At 59.4% G+C, this 14,379-nt stretch overlaps 4 protein-coding genes across 4 annotated transcripts; all 4 read left to right on the forward strand.

Moving 5' to 3' along the window:
• Nucleotides 1-834: 834 nt before the first annotated feature.
• On the forward strand, nt 835-2,203 carry C7974DRAFT_318088 (FMN-dependent alpha-hydroxy acid dehydrogenase-like protein; the record flags this gene model as incomplete). The annotated part of the gene is made up of 2 exons (XM_046138632.1): nt 835-1,752; nt 1,799-2,203. The coding sequence occupies 2 exons, from the start codon at nt 835-837 to the stop codon at nt 2,201-2,203; spliced, it is 1,323 nt and encodes a 440-aa protein (XP_045993748.1).
• A 734-nt stretch (nt 2,204-2,937) lies between these two features.
• On the forward strand, nt 2,938-5,694 carry C7974DRAFT_317219 (ras guanine nucleotide exchange factor domain-containing protein; the record flags this gene model as incomplete). The annotated part of the gene is made up of 2 exons (XM_046138591.1): nt 2,938-5,559; nt 5,611-5,694. The coding sequence occupies 2 exons, from the start codon at nt 2,938-2,940 to the stop codon at nt 5,692-5,694; spliced, it is 2,706 nt and encodes a 901-aa protein (XP_045993749.1).
• A 2,741-nt stretch (nt 5,695-8,435) lies between these two features.
• Nucleotides 8,436-11,199, forward strand: C7974DRAFT_400126 (kinase-like domain-containing protein). The gene has a single exon (XM_046142474.1). The coding sequence runs from the start codon at nt 8,729-8,731 to the stop codon at nt 11,114-11,116; it is 2,388 nt and encodes a 795-aa protein (XP_045993750.1). The 5' UTR covers nt 8,436-8,728; the 3' UTR covers nt 11,117-11,199.
• Nucleotides 11,200-12,662: 1,463 nt separating this feature from the next.
• On the forward strand, nt 12,663-14,300 carry C7974DRAFT_440680 (uncharacterized protein; the record flags this gene model as incomplete). The annotated part of the gene is made up of 3 exons (XM_046145339.1): nt 12,663-13,104; nt 13,151-13,240; nt 13,289-14,300. Exons 1-3 carry the CDS (start codon nt 13,007-13,009, stop codon nt 14,298-14,300), a joined length of 1,200 nt encoding a protein of 399 aa, XP_045993751.1. The 5' UTR covers nt 12,663-13,006.
• Between the last annotated feature and the right edge of the window lie 79 nt (nt 14,301-14,379).

Consider the following 14,379-nt stretch of genomic DNA (forward strand, 5'->3'; position numbering starts at 1 on the left):
ATCAAGCAAATGCTTTAGGACCCCTACAACCTAGATGTTTCGGGAAAGAAGTTTGAGAACATATGATTTGACTACTCCACAGTTAACAACCGTGGTCATCCCTTCGCATCGCCTACCCACCGGTCTTATCTCCCTCGAAGTGCCGGGGGACGCGGGTTTGGGGTTGGCTCAACGCCACGGATATCTCCACCAGCGCTGCACAGCATTGCACCAGCACCGCCCCTTACAAGCATCAGCACTTGGTTGTGTGCGTCTCTGTACTCCAAGCACAGAGTTCGCACACGCAGTATCCTACATTCGGGCTCTGCCCCAGCGCTAGATTGCCACGGAATGTGTTACTCGCCGTGCAGGCGATGCTGGCGGCGGCACAGGCAGCGTCTGCGTCGCGTATGGGTTTCTCGGTCCTTGGGGCGCAAGACACTCGTACCCTTTACAGTAGCATGCTACTTGACCTATACAAGAGTGACGAATTACGACTACTCTCCTCAAGCCACCGACAGCAAAATCATCACACACTCACACAAAAACTACAATTTTAAGGCCAGTACACCATCAGACGTCACAATCCACAAGCCACGACGTCGACGTTAGGGCGCCGACTAAACACGTTTCCGGCTGGCGGCAGCGGAACGCAGTTCCGACGCAGTGAGCCTCGGCTCGCGTCCCCGCCTTTCGGGATCAGGATCGGCGGGCGACTACACGCCTCGCCTTCTGACAGGTGCTGGCGACAAACACCACTTACCTGGCGATCCGCAAGACTACTGTATCACAGGACTACCGCACCAGCGCACGGCTTTGAAGCACGAGGTTCCGGATCACACAGACTAGCTAGCTATGGCCGATAAATCTGTCACGGCGGCGCAGCACTACGAGCCCGACCCCGACGCGTACGTGCAATTCCAGCGCGCCATCTACGCGGGGCTGCGCAAACCTCAATACTCCACCAAGCCGCAGGAATGGGAGAACGCGGCGCGCGCCGCGATCCCGCTGGCCAACTTCCTCTACGTGTTCGGCGCCGCCAGCAGCGAGGCCACGCACGCGGCCAACCGCGCCGCGTTCGACCGCTTCCGGCTGCGGCCCAGCATGCTGGTGCAGGCGACGCGGCGCAGCATGGCGGTCGAGTTGTTCGGGAAGACGTATAATAGTCCGCTGCTGGTGGCGCCGATCGGGGTGCAGGAGATTGTGCACGCGGAGGCGGAGGAGGCGACGGCGCGGGCGGCGCGGGCGGTGGGGGTGCCGATGATTCTATCGACGGCGGCGACGCGCAGTATCGAGCAAGTCGCCGCGGCGAACGGGGATGGCGACCGCTGGTTCCAGCTGTACTGGCCGAAGCCGGCGGCGGAGTCGTTCACGGCGTCGCTGCTGCAGCGCGCGAAGGATAACGGGTTCAGCGTGCTGGTGGTCACGCTGGACACGTTCCAGATCGGGTGGCGGCCGCAGGACCTGGACGAGGCGTATCTGCCGTTCATCTGGGGCCAGGGGTGCGCGGTGGGGTTCTCAGACCCGGAGTTCCAGCGGCTGTGGGCGGCGCAGCAGGCGGCGGACACGCGGACGGCGGGGCAGAAGCTGGCGGAGCTGTGGGGCGTGGTGCGGCGGCCGGGCAGCGTGTTTGGCGCGGCCAAGGTGCTGAGCCACGCGCGTGTGATTCCCAAGGCGCTGTTCTTCACGAGTCTGGTGGCCTCGGGCAATTATCGCGACTGGAGCGATCTGCAGACGCTCAGGCGGCTGTGGAGTGGGCCGATTGTGCTGAAGGTGGGCGCAGATTGACCATCGATATTACATTTACTGACTTGGACAGGGGATTCAGACGGTCGAGGACGCGCACCGGGCCATCGAGCACGGCATGGACGGCATCATCGTGTCGAACCACGGGGGGCGGCAGCTGGACGGGGCGATTGCGTCGCTGGACGCGCTGGCGGAGATCGGGGCCGACGAGAAGGTCACGGGGTCTGGGCTGACGGTGCTGTTCGACAGCGGGATCCGGACGGGGTCTGACGTGCTGAAGGCGATTGCGCTGGGGGCGAAGGCGGTGCTGGTGGGACGGCCGTATGTGTACGGGCTGGCGATGGGCGGGGAGGAGGGCGTGCGGCACGTGCTGCAGTGTCTGCTGGCGGACACCGACTCGAGCCTTGCCAATCTCGGGCGCAGGAGGCTCAGCGAGATCACACGCGGCGATCTCAGGGCGCACGGCGCGAAGCTGTAGCAGTGTAGATGCCGATCGAGGCGCTGATCGAAGCGCGCAGGCTGCTTGACCAGCGTCGGCTCAATGCGAGCGTGGTTCGTCTCAGGGGATCGGACCGACTGGGAGTGTCCATCTGTGTTTGTGCTGCTCGCGTCCCAATGCACCGAATCACCTCGTCGCATCCCTGCTGGGCCCATGGCGGAGGTGAAGCAACGCCCCACGGCGCACAGACGCGCGGCGGCGCTGCGAAGGTTCAAGCGTGCGTTAGCGCTCGCCCCGCGGGAGAGCAGCTCGACGTGGGCGCGACAGCTGGGCGAGCCGCTTCACTCCTGCGACCGCGACCCCGAGCGACGCGCCCCCGAGTGACGACAGGCGCATCCTCGCTGCGTGCCCCCGACGCCGTGCAGCCCCGCGCCCCGCCCGTGAACGCCGCAACGGCCGCGAACGATCCGCGCCAGAGCCCGCCCACGCCAATGTCCCGCAGCTGCGCGCCTGCAACTCTGCCTGGGCGGCCGTCTCACGCCCTCGTCCGCCTCGTCGCCCGCCTCATTGCCCGCTGAGGCCGCGCCCGCGACCCACTGCCCGCGCACTGCTGCGACCCGCGTGTGCTGCGAACCATTGCGAACCCTGCGAACCCTGCGAGTCCTGCGAACCACTGCGAACTGTCGCGAACCGCTGCGAACCTCGCGCGCCCGCCATCGCCCACCGCCATCGCGACCCAGGGCGTGCCCCGCCATCGCAATCCAGTGCGCGCCATGGCGCCGGCCACCCGCCGCGGAGAGAAGACGCAGTCGCTGCAGGCGGCGATTCCAGGAGCCCCCCCGCGTCCAGGGCTGAAGTCGCGCGCGCACTCGGCCCCCATGGTGCCGCCCGAGCGCGCGTACGAGGCCCAGGACGGCGACGAGATTGCCGACGACGCCTTCTTCCAGCGCTACCACTTCCCGCAGGCCGTCGGTAGCACCGCCGAGGAGCCCGCCGACAGCGATGTCGATGTCGACAGCTCGTCCGACACCGAGGGCCCGCTGAGCCCCACCCACGCCGCCCACCGCCAGCCGCGCGACGGCGACGGCCCGCCCGACCAGTCGCCCGAGAGCGATGACGCGCCCGTCCTGCAGGACCTGACCTTCGCCGTGCTGGGCGCGCGCGGCGCCGGCAAGTCGACCTTTATCCGCCGCGCCCTCGGCCTGCCCGACGCGACCGCCGCCGCCGCCTGCACCCGCAAGTGGACCATCGACGGCGCCCCCTACCTCGTGCGCTTCCTCGAAATGTCCTTCAACGACGTGCAGATTGGCGACCGCCACCACGTCAAGTGGCCCGAGACCATCCACGACATGGCCACCCCGCGCATCGACGGCGCTGTGACCCTGTACGACGTCACCAGCGAGGGCAGCCTGGCCCGAGTGCCCGAGATGCTCAACATCCTGGCCCGCTCGCACCTGCCGTTCGTGCTGGCCGCCTGCAAGTGCGACCAGCACCCTGCCCACCGCGAAGTCGACCCGGCCGTGGTCGAGCAAAAGGCCAAGTCGTTCCTTGGCGACGTCAGCGTCTTCTCCACCGCCGAGGCCTCGCCCGAAACCCACCGTCTGTGTCTGTCCGTCATCATCAGGGCCGCCATCTCGGCCCGACGTCCCCGGTCGCAGGCCTCGTCCCGCCGCCGCGCAAACTCCTCGGCTGTCCTGTCCATGACCCAGAAGGAACTGTGGGCGAAGAAGCACGAGCGGGCCACCTCAGAAATTTCCTCCCAGTACTCCCGCAAGGGCTCGCTTGGCGCCCGTGGCCATCGCTACAAGCCGAGCCATGTCAACAAAACCTTCTTCAACGAGGAGTCCCCGGCCTACGACTCGGATGACTCGGCCGACGGCTCCGACACGGCACGCAGCATCATGACCATGCAGCCGTCGGACGAGAACGGCTACACCTTTGACCAGCTGGTCGACCGCCTCCTGGCCCAGCCCATGTCCAAGAACGACACCAAGTTCGTCGCCGTCTTCCTCGCCCTGTACCGCCGCTTCGGGACCCCGGGCCAGCTGCTCGAGGGCATCCTGCGCCGCTTCGAGCAGCTGGCCAAGAACAAGGACATGCCCATGATCCGCGTCATTGCACAGCTGCGCTACCTCGCCGTGCTGCACCAGTGGGTCGCCTACTACCCGGGCGACTTTGCATACCCCACAACCCGCAAGCTGATGCGCAAGTTCGCCTCCACCATATCCGCCAACCGCGAGTTTTCCGTCGCGGCCATGGAGATCACCCGCGATCTTGAGATGGTGGCCGAGGACGACGACACCGATTGGGCGTGTAGTGACCGCCTGCGCGCTCAGAGCGAGCAGCTGCCCGCCTTCTACAACACAGTCTTGGATGAGGAGTCTGAAGACGACGCCTTCACACGCGCCATCGGCCACATGTCGATGGGCTCTGACAGTCTGTCCGTCGCCCGCAGCAGCACGACAACCCGCTCCAAGTCGATGAACGGGTCGCTCGGGTCCTCCCTCACGCTCGTGACACAGGTCGAGCGAAACGAGCGGCTTGCCCGCCAGCTCGAGCCCAGCCCTCTCAAACCCCTGAGCAAAGCCCACTGGCACCAGCTGATGGCCTGTGACGACCAGGTCATCGCCAAAGAGCTGACCCGCATGGACTGGATCATGTTCTCGTCAGTGCGGCCGCGCGACCTCGTGCGCCACGTCTCGCTCTCCACCGAAGCCCGCAAGCAATGCCGCCAGCTCGAAAACGTCACGCGCATGACCGCGCACTTCAACCACATCGCCTTCCTCGTCACCAACTACATCCTGCTGCGCGACAAGCCCAAGCACCGCGCCCTGATGCTGGAGAAGTGGATGCGCATCGCGCGCCAAGTCCGCAAACTCAACAACTACAACTGCCTCGGCGCCGTCATCGCCGGCGTCAAGGGCACCGCCGTCCACCGCCTCATCGCCACCCGCGACCTCGTCCCCCAGGCCGTCAACCACGACTTCCTCAAACTTGATATTCTTATGGGCCCGCTCAAGTCCCACTGGGCCTACCGCCTCGCCTGGGACAACTCCTCCGCCGAGCGCATCCCCTACATCCCGCTGTACCGCCGCGACCTGGTCTCCGCGTCCGAGGGCTCCGCGACCTTTGTCGGCACGCGCCCCGCCGCCCCCAGCTTCACCCCACACCCCGGCACGAGTGTGTTCGGCGCTGCGGCTGGCGCGCGCGATGCCAAGGAGGCGCCGCCCGGGGGCGTGGTGGGTAAGGAGAGGATCAACTGGCGCAAGTTCGATATCATGGGCGATGTGGTGGTGGGCATTCAGCGCGCGCAGGGGACGCCGTATCCCGCGTGGCACAAGTGCGAGGAGGTGCGGAATCTGATTCTGGATGTCAAGATCTCCAAGGACGATGATGTAAGTAATTTTGAGTGGTGTGAGTGGAGATGGTACGCTGACGCTGAATAGGAGCTCTATGAGAGGAGCACGCATCTCGAGGCCACGGGCGCGGGCGACAAGGGCCGCTTTGCGAAGTGGCTTGAGAAGCGGTGATGTCACACACACTCTCGGATACTCACAACACATCACGCATACCCACATCAACAGCCGCTATCACAAACACCCACGCTTACCATTGCACACGCGCACAACGCTGTTTTGTGCATACTATCACACACATACTTACCCACCATCACATACTACAACCGAATCATCACACACACCGACAACCATATCACATACCACCGGTACCTCACATACTTCCACACCATCTCATACATACCCCCACATTTCACACTACCTTCCATTACAGATTACATACATCTACCACTCCATCTACATTCCACATTCCACATTCCACATTCGACATACTCCACGAGCGGGCGCACTACACACACACTCCCCCGTTCGTTCTGCCCTTCCATCTCTTCTGTTCCCTTAGATATTGCACGATACCACATTTATCCTGTTTCCTGCATCGCCGGCGTTGCGAGGGGGGGTTGCGTTGCGTTACTTGTCGTTGAGCTGAGGGGGGTTGTTTCCTTTGTCTGGGCGGTTGGGCGGTTGGGTGGTTGGGTCCGGGGGTGGACAGGGGGAGCGAGGAGGGAATACGGGGGACTTTTGCGGGGTTTGAAAGGGGGGTTTGAAAGGGGATTGTATTCACGCTTGTCTCTACTTGAGAGGACTGGTCGAGACACGACTCCAAGTAGTCTGGGGCGGGTCGTCTTGGTGGCGGTGGTGTTTATAGCAGGACTAAGAGCTGAGCGGGGTGGGTTTGTAATATTATCGACTTCTCTTGCATTGTCCACTGGTTTCTTGCGCTAGCTGCGGTGCGGTTCGTGGGTCGTTGTGTGGGTTTTCTCGGGCCTGGTGTTTTGTGCTTTGGAGATGTTTTTTCGGGGAGGCTTTTCGAACCTCGAGGGTCTTCTTGCCATCCCTCCTTCTTTTTCACTCCTTCTTCCCTTCCTGCCTCCCCTCGCCCCCCGTCCCTTCGCTCCTTTTCTCTGGACCACACCTCTCAACCACACGTCGCAACCGCATCCTTCCACCGCATCCTCCCACCCACCCATCCCGCCTCCCAGCCCTCCGCGTGGCGTAGCACAGCGGGACTAGTCTTCCACCAGACGCGCCACCAGGATCCAGCCCCTCTCTCTCTTTGTTCTCTTCCTTTCCTCTCTCTTGCCTCGCTCTCGCTCTCGCTCTCTCTCTCTCATTCATTTCTCTCTTTCCTGTTGTCGTGTGAGGAGGAGGAGGAGGGGGGAGGGGGGTGTATGTTCCGCGTCTGGTATGGAGTCTGGCGTCTAGTGTTTAGCGTCTGGTCTGACGTCTGGCGTCTGGTATTTGGCATCTGGTTTCTGGCGTCTGGTATCTGGCATCTGGTGTCTGGCGTCTAGCGTGTGCGCATTGAAAATAGGTTGGCCGCGAGCTAGTCTCCCCCATCGGTCTAACCCTTGGTCTCCCCCCTCTACCTAAGTCTCCTCGCTCGCGTCAAGTCGTTGGGATGTAGTCGAGTCGTTGGGAGGCAGTCAAGTCGTTGGGAGTTCTCCAGGCGTGCCAACACTGATTTTGCATTGTTTCTGCGTTTCTGCGTTTCTGCGGTTCAGGGGGGAGGGTGCGGAGAGTGCATTACGTGCGCGGTGGAAGTAGTGCGGTCGAGGAATCCGCGTGTGGGATGTGTGGCGGCGCTTGGGTTCCGGGCAGTCTGGAATTTGAGTTTTTGGTTATCACGCTTTCGCGGGTTTGCGGTCCTGCGGATTTCAAGGTCCTGGGGTTTTGCGGTCTGCCAGTGTGGACTTGAGCGGTACTGGGGTCTGGGATCGAGGGGTGAAGGGTCCGAGATCAGGGATGGGAGCCAGAACTTGAGGCTTAGGGTTTGAGGTTTGAGGATTGCGGGATTGAGGGCTTGAGGGTGGATGGCTTGGAGACGGGAGGTATGGTTTGAGTGCTTTTATGCATTGTGTGATGTTATGTCTTGCGTCTTCTAGGTAGTATTAGGTCTCGAGTCATGGTGGTGAGTCTAGCGTTCTGCTGTGCTGGAGCTATTAAGATCGCAGTGCTGGTTTTTTTAGATCGCGGCGGTGTCATCATGCGCGTTGCTGTCTGTTGTGGATCAGGGTTCTTGGTTGACGGTTTGCTCTGAAGTTGGGTATCTGGGTGCTGTGGGACGTTTCGGGGGGGGGGACTCATATGACTGATATGGGCGGTTACGAAATCTAGGCTAGTGGCGGTGCGCGAGAGGAGTTATGAACGGTCTAAGTGGAGTCTGAGTCTGTGGTTGTGGGTTAGTGGCTGTGGCTGTAGATCTGGTGTGGGCGTGTGGTGGTGGAATGGTTGGGCGGTTGGTAGGCACTTGGGCGGCTACGCATTGTGGAGGTTTTGCAGCTTGGCAATGCATTTAATAGTGTTCTAAGCTTAGGAAACATGACTGCGCATCTTATCAAGGCTGTGCAGGCTCTTGGCGTGCAAGTCGCGCGTGGGACGGGTGGTGTCGCAGTGGCGTGCGGATAGAGCTCGACGTCTTGGCTCAACATTCTGGCGGTGACTACAATTTCTAGAGAATGAGTCCTGAGATACTGCATCATATACAATGACATATAAGTTGTGATTGCGCAAACCTTGTTGCTACCCATCTATGCTTCACTTCAGACCCACACCATGTCAGCCTGTGCAGCCCTCAAGGTGCGGCTAAGCCTCAGCCTTGTGGCCTAACTTTTCAGCCGAAGATCTCGAACAAGGAGTACTTGACATGCACTGCTTCTACTTAATTTTTCCGATGTTCGGGTGGTAAATTATCTCGCATCATCACACTGTGTATGCCGTTAACTAGAAACACTGTGGCTACATCGCAGGCTAAACGTCTCTCTCTGTTTGTAGCATATCGTTACTGCGCTACCTAGTATCTGTTGCTCAGCCTTGCCTGCGCAGGACTACCCCGCACCAGCCTGCAAGCTGAGTTGTCGCTGCCCGATCGGGCGAGCCTCGCTTCTGTCCTCGGCGCTCAGCATCAGCCTGCACTGCTTCACTTTCTCATGCCGTCTGCACCCTGGCGTTTTGTCCGTAAATCCAGATACGACTTCACAGCGAGAACATGAGGCCGTGGTCAAGAGGGGAAATAGTCTATCGCGATCTCCGCCGTGAAGGGAGGCAGCTTCATCAAGAGGGTAATTACGTCAAGGCTGAAAAACGGTTTCGACAAGCTATTGTTTGCTTACGAAGGGAACCTCATGGATACAATTTATCGCTCATGTTTACCACCAAAAGCTTGTTGGGAGCAGCGCTCCACAAGCAATCCAAGAATGATGAGGCATCCCAGCTACTGCAAGAAGTAGTCACGTATCGCGGAAAGACACTAGGAAATAACCACCGAACCACGCTCGATAGCAAGCAGCTCCAAGCGGAGATTTTTTACGATCAACGAGAATACGACAAGGCTAGGAAAGTGTTTCAACAGACGGCCAAAGGATTTGAAAGATTGCTTGGGATCAAGCACAAGTGCACAGTCAAGAATTTGAACCTTTTAGGATGCACACTGTTTGAACTGAAAAGTTACACTGAGGCCAAGGAGGTGTTTCAACACGCAGCCGAGGGATATCAAGAATTGTTTGGGGTCAAACATAAGTCTACACTCGACAACTTGCACTGGCTAGGACGCACACTGATTAAACTGAAATGTTACAATGAGGCTGGGGAGTTATTTCAACAAACATCGGGAACCTGGGAAGCAATGTTTGGTAACAAACATGAGTATACACTCAACACCTTGCGCTGGCTAGGATGCGCACTGTTTGAACAAGGAAGGTACATTGAGGCTGAAGAGGTGTTGCACCAGACAAGTAAAGCGCTCGAATCAAGTCAGAGAGAGCATGTCGAAGGCAAACTCTCCGATGAGTTTTGGCTGGGTCGCACGCTTTTCGAACTGAAGATGTACAGTCAGGCTGAATCAATGTTCAGGAAAGCTGCTGAAGGATACAAGAAGACTTTTGGAGAAAATCACGAACAGACTATTCTCAGTTTTGACTGGCTGCGTCACGCTGTCACTCAACTGGAGGACGCCAACAACAATGGAACTCCTCTTGATACATCCGCGCAACTGCAGCAAGACGTCCCGTACACGGACGGTGTTGATCTATCCAAGATTGAGGATTCTGCACCGTTGGCCCCGACCCATGGCTCGTCAGGCGAGCAATTGGGCAAATTCTTTCTCAACCGAGATGCCGACAGTGATGCTTATTCTGATCAAGATATCGGTCAGATATCGAATCTGTTAAAAGGAGTTTATCCACAATGGAGCAAATCCCCAAGGACATATACAGTACTTCGAATCATTGACCAACTATGCAGCTTCAATGATCTCCTCCATGTAGGGTTTTCTGATTACTGGCTACCGGCTACAGAACGCAGTCTCCCAGGAGTCCTTCCTCAAAGCTCTCGATTAGCTTTCGTTAGTGTCCAACACCTGGTGCTGTCAAAGTCAGCCTGCGTAGAGAAAGGACAACACTGTCACTTCGATCAGGGCGAGCCTCTTCCCTTCAAATCTACCAACATTCTAGGCAACGGAGCGTTTGGGTTGGTAGACAGAATTACCAGCACAATCAGCCATAAGGAATACGCGCGCAAACGTGTCCTCAGGAGCGCTATTTTCCGCGGACCCAGAAAAGAGCACATGCGTCAATTGATCGATGAAATCGAAATCCTAAAGCGCCTCCAGCACCACCACCATATTGTCGGACTAATCGGCAGCTATACAGACCCAAAGTACATCGGCTTTCTGATGCTCCCAGTCGCGGAGATGCATCTAGGCACCTATCTCCTCAAAGCCACCACCTCGTACTACACAGAATTGCGCTCCTTCTTCGGCTGCCTCGTCTCCGCCCTCGCCTACCTGCACGAGCACAAAATTCGCCACAAAGATATCAAGCCCACCAATATTCTCATCGATTACGGCACTGTGCTGTTCGCCGACTTTGGTCTGTCACTAGACTTCAGCGACGCAAGTGGCAGCACTACAGACGGCGCGCTGAACGGGCTCACGGCCCGCTACTGTGCGCCAGAAGTCGCGCAGCATGAGCCGCGTAACACCGGATCCGATATCTGGAGTCTTGGCGTCGTCTTTCTGGAAATGCTGGCGGTGTTGAAAGGTATGAGTTTGGGCGCCGTGGACGAATTCTTTGAGACACACGGGACACAGCAGAAATTTGTGCGGACGAATTTTGGAGCGCTCGCGGAGTTTGTGGAGGAGTTGAGGATCAGAGGAGCGCTTGTGGACAATGCAGTGCTGGTGTGGGTGCTGAAGATGCTAGTGTTGGAGCCGCAAGCGCGACCGACGGCGGAGGCATTGGTGGCGTGGATTCACGCCGCCGGGGAGCATGTGGGTGATGAGGAAGCGCTCGTATTTTGCGGGGCATGTTGCAATATCGAAGATGGGGATTTCTCCGATTTGGAGACGGACTTTGGAAATCTGGCATGCGACGACTGAAATGGGACTTGATCTACTTTATAGCGATTGGGCTCTTCCGGGGCATACAGCAATACCTTGCCATGTACAACCAGAATCGGGTGCTCTTTATCTAAGTCGTAATGTCTGACGACAAATGCAGTAGAAGCATGTAGAGACCGTGCACACACACATCGGCCGTAGCCCAATGTCACCCCAAACCAACGGAAAAGGACCAATTAGCCAGTGTTACTCTTGACATACCGGTATGTTGATGGAGAAAACCCCGGGAGCATGATTCGCAACGACCACACAACCCTTCAACACACCTAGGAAATCATCAAAACTTAGGTACCTAGGTACCGATACATGACTGGCAACACCTTGGACACCACATAAACCCCTAACACGACATACGACAACATTGGGAAACATCGGCAATCAAGACGTGCCCAAGGCTTGTTGCTGGCTTCAGAAACCCGGCACGCGTTCACAGCCACACCAAAGACAGCAAGACCAGAGAAATTGGGCAGTCCAACACGTATTTCAAGAAGGAAGCGTCGTATGTTTGGCAAAGAATCTATCATTGTGGGCAAACAATAAGATGAATGGACTCCAGCAGCCGAGACTAGGCACAAGAGTCGCAACTAACAATTCTGGGGGAGAAGTGTGCATCAACACCACAACCACACAAACCACCAACCCAAACCACCAACTCGAATCGGCACACGAATATCGAACACTACTTTCCAATTCAAAACCGCAGTGCAGATATCCAGTACAACTCTGGAATACAGATATCCAACAACCTCATCTCCTCATTCTCAAAACACCAAGAGGTCTGCTGAACTACCATGAATCCAAGAGACAAGCAAACGCCGACATCAATCACAAGATGAACCAGGTGATGGCCACTGGATGGGATGCATGTCACAGGTTCACAGTCGACTCCACGATCAGGTCTTTTCCATGGGCAGAAGACGGGATGCCGTCGACTATCTAGGTAGGTGCTGGGATGGGAATTGCACAGTGTGATGTGGAGAAATCGGTATTGGGTGTACTAGGTGGCGTGTGCAGGTCTTGGGATGAGGAAATTTACTGTAAATATTCCAAGGAACGTGCAGGACTGTTTACGTTTCGCACAGTTTGGCATGTTTACCAAGGCCGAGCTATCTGCAGTGCGGTGGACCTGCCAACGTGGGCCTGCATAACTGTCCACGCAACACCAGCGCAAATGCGATTGCTCAGCGTCCTCATCTCGGACGGTTGCTACCGTGCATCTGCTTTGATCAGACGAATGCGGTGCTCAGTCCTTACCAAAACCCCGAATAAAACTCTTGCGCACCAGCAATCCGCACGCGAACACCGTCACAGCGACTCGTGAAGCCCCAAGTCTGCCTTGCGCTCGCGATAGTGCATGCGGGCATACGTACCTCACGACGTCAAAGTGCATCTTGGAGCAGGATACGCGAATTGTATGTACACGATCGTATCCGCGGTGCCCTCGTATCCCTCGCCGCGCTAGTGCTGCGCCCCCCGGCCACGCAACGCTCGCGGCAACCTTAACGGAACGACCAACCGCGAGCCCCTGGCAGGCGTGCCCCTGGCAATGGACTGGCGAGCGGCCGCCCGTGCTTCGGTGGTGCGGCACGCGTTTGATCTTGATCACCGGCATCCCTGCGCGGCCGTCATCTGCGAGGCGTGACGGTGCATGACTGTCGCTCGCTTCTTGCTGCCGCTACGCTGTCTGCTACGCCGTCCGCTGGGCTTGGGTGATGCGTGAACACTTACGGTGAACGGTTTGGTGGAACTCTGGATTCGATTGCCCTGGACTCGATTACTCTGGACTCGCTCGTCGCACAACAACGGCCATCTCGATCCGCCGGCCGCCACACGTAGCACGACACCGCACGACGACGGGTCGCCTGCACGATGCAGCCCGGCTTCACGCTCGCGCCGCGCGATCCCTTCGCGGACGCCAAACTCACCCTCTCGTCATGGGATAACTGCATGGCAAAGGACTACTGCAAGTCTGTATAGCCACCCGCCCCTCACCGCACCGCTCACGCCTCACAGATGGCCCGTCATCGTCGCCATCATCCTCGGTGGCCTCATCGCCATCAGCATCGTCACCTGCATCGCGCGCTGCATCTGCTGCGGCGCCGAGTGCGCCCTCTGCTGCTGCAAATGCTGCACCTGCTGCTGTGGCCCCAGCTCCTCGGGGCACCGCCGCATGAAAAGCGACGCCCAGGGCTACCCACAGCCGTATCCCCAACAGCCCTACCCGCAGCAGCCCTACCCCCAGGCCGCCTACGCCCAAAACAACCCCTACGCCGAGGCGCGCTCGTTCGCGCCCCCGCCCCCGCCACCGCAGATTAGTACGCAGTACCAGTCGCACCCCGCGCCGTCGCTGGCCCGCGCCCCCTCGAACCCGAGCTTCAACCCGCAAGTCAATCCGCTGTTCGCGCGCGCGCCGTCGCCCGAGAGACCGCAGTTCGCGACCTTCGACGCGCACAAGCCCGCCAACGAGGACGCGCTGCCCGCGATGCCGAGCTGGGATACGGCGAGGAGTGTGCGCGTCGAGGTCGAGGAGCCGGTGGGCGAGAAGGGCGGGGTGGAGTTGGATCGGTTGAACCACAATGGGAGTGTGCCGGGGTCGGCGGTGGGCGGTGCGTTTGCAGCCGGCGCCGCGGGCGGACTTGGTGCCGGTGCGATGCGTGGATCCCCCGATGCATACGCACCGCGCAACCAGTACGCGAACACGTCGCCTGCGCACAGCACCGCAGACGGCTACGCGGCGACGTACAACCGCGGGCCGTCGCCCGCGCAGTCGCAGTCGCAGTACAGCCAGGCGGATGGGTACGCGCAGTACGCCGCGCCGCAGGACCGCTACAATTCTCCCACGCCGCAGGATAGATACGCCTCCCCCGCGCCACACGAGCGCTACAACTCCCCCGCGCCCCCCAGCTACCACACCACCGCCAACCCAAACCCCTACGCCTACGCCCCCGCCCCCGCGCGCTCGCCCGCGCAGCCGTATGATTCGCCCGCGCCCAGCTACGCCGCAGGCAACGCGTATGATCCCCCGCCGCGCGCACAGACTACCTCGCCCGCGGCGTATCCGGGGCAGAACGTGTATCAGGCGTTTACGCCGCAGGGGACGGGACAGGGGGGGTACTCGGGCGTGCAGAGACGGCCTGTGGAGGGGAGTGCGCGGGACGTGTAGAATTGCGGTGCTAGGAGCGTGGTTGGGCTGAGGCGAGGTGTGGTGAGGTGTGGTGGGGTTTGGCGGCAGGCGTTTTTTG

This window comes from Boeremia exigua (assembly GCF_020726555.1).
Source record: "Boeremia exigua strain MPI-SDFR-AT-0100 chromosome Unknown C7974scaffold_10, whole genome shotgun sequence".
In the NCBI taxonomy this organism is placed as follows: domain Eukaryota; kingdom Fungi; phylum Ascomycota; class Dothideomycetes; order Pleosporales; family Didymellaceae; genus Boeremia; species Boeremia exigua.

Excerpts from the sequence above, each read along its gene's own strand:
- C7974DRAFT_400126 (XM_046142474.1), top strand. The coding sequence starts at position 8,729 with ATGAGGCCGTGGTCAAGAGGGGAAATAGTCTATCGCGATCTCCGCCGT.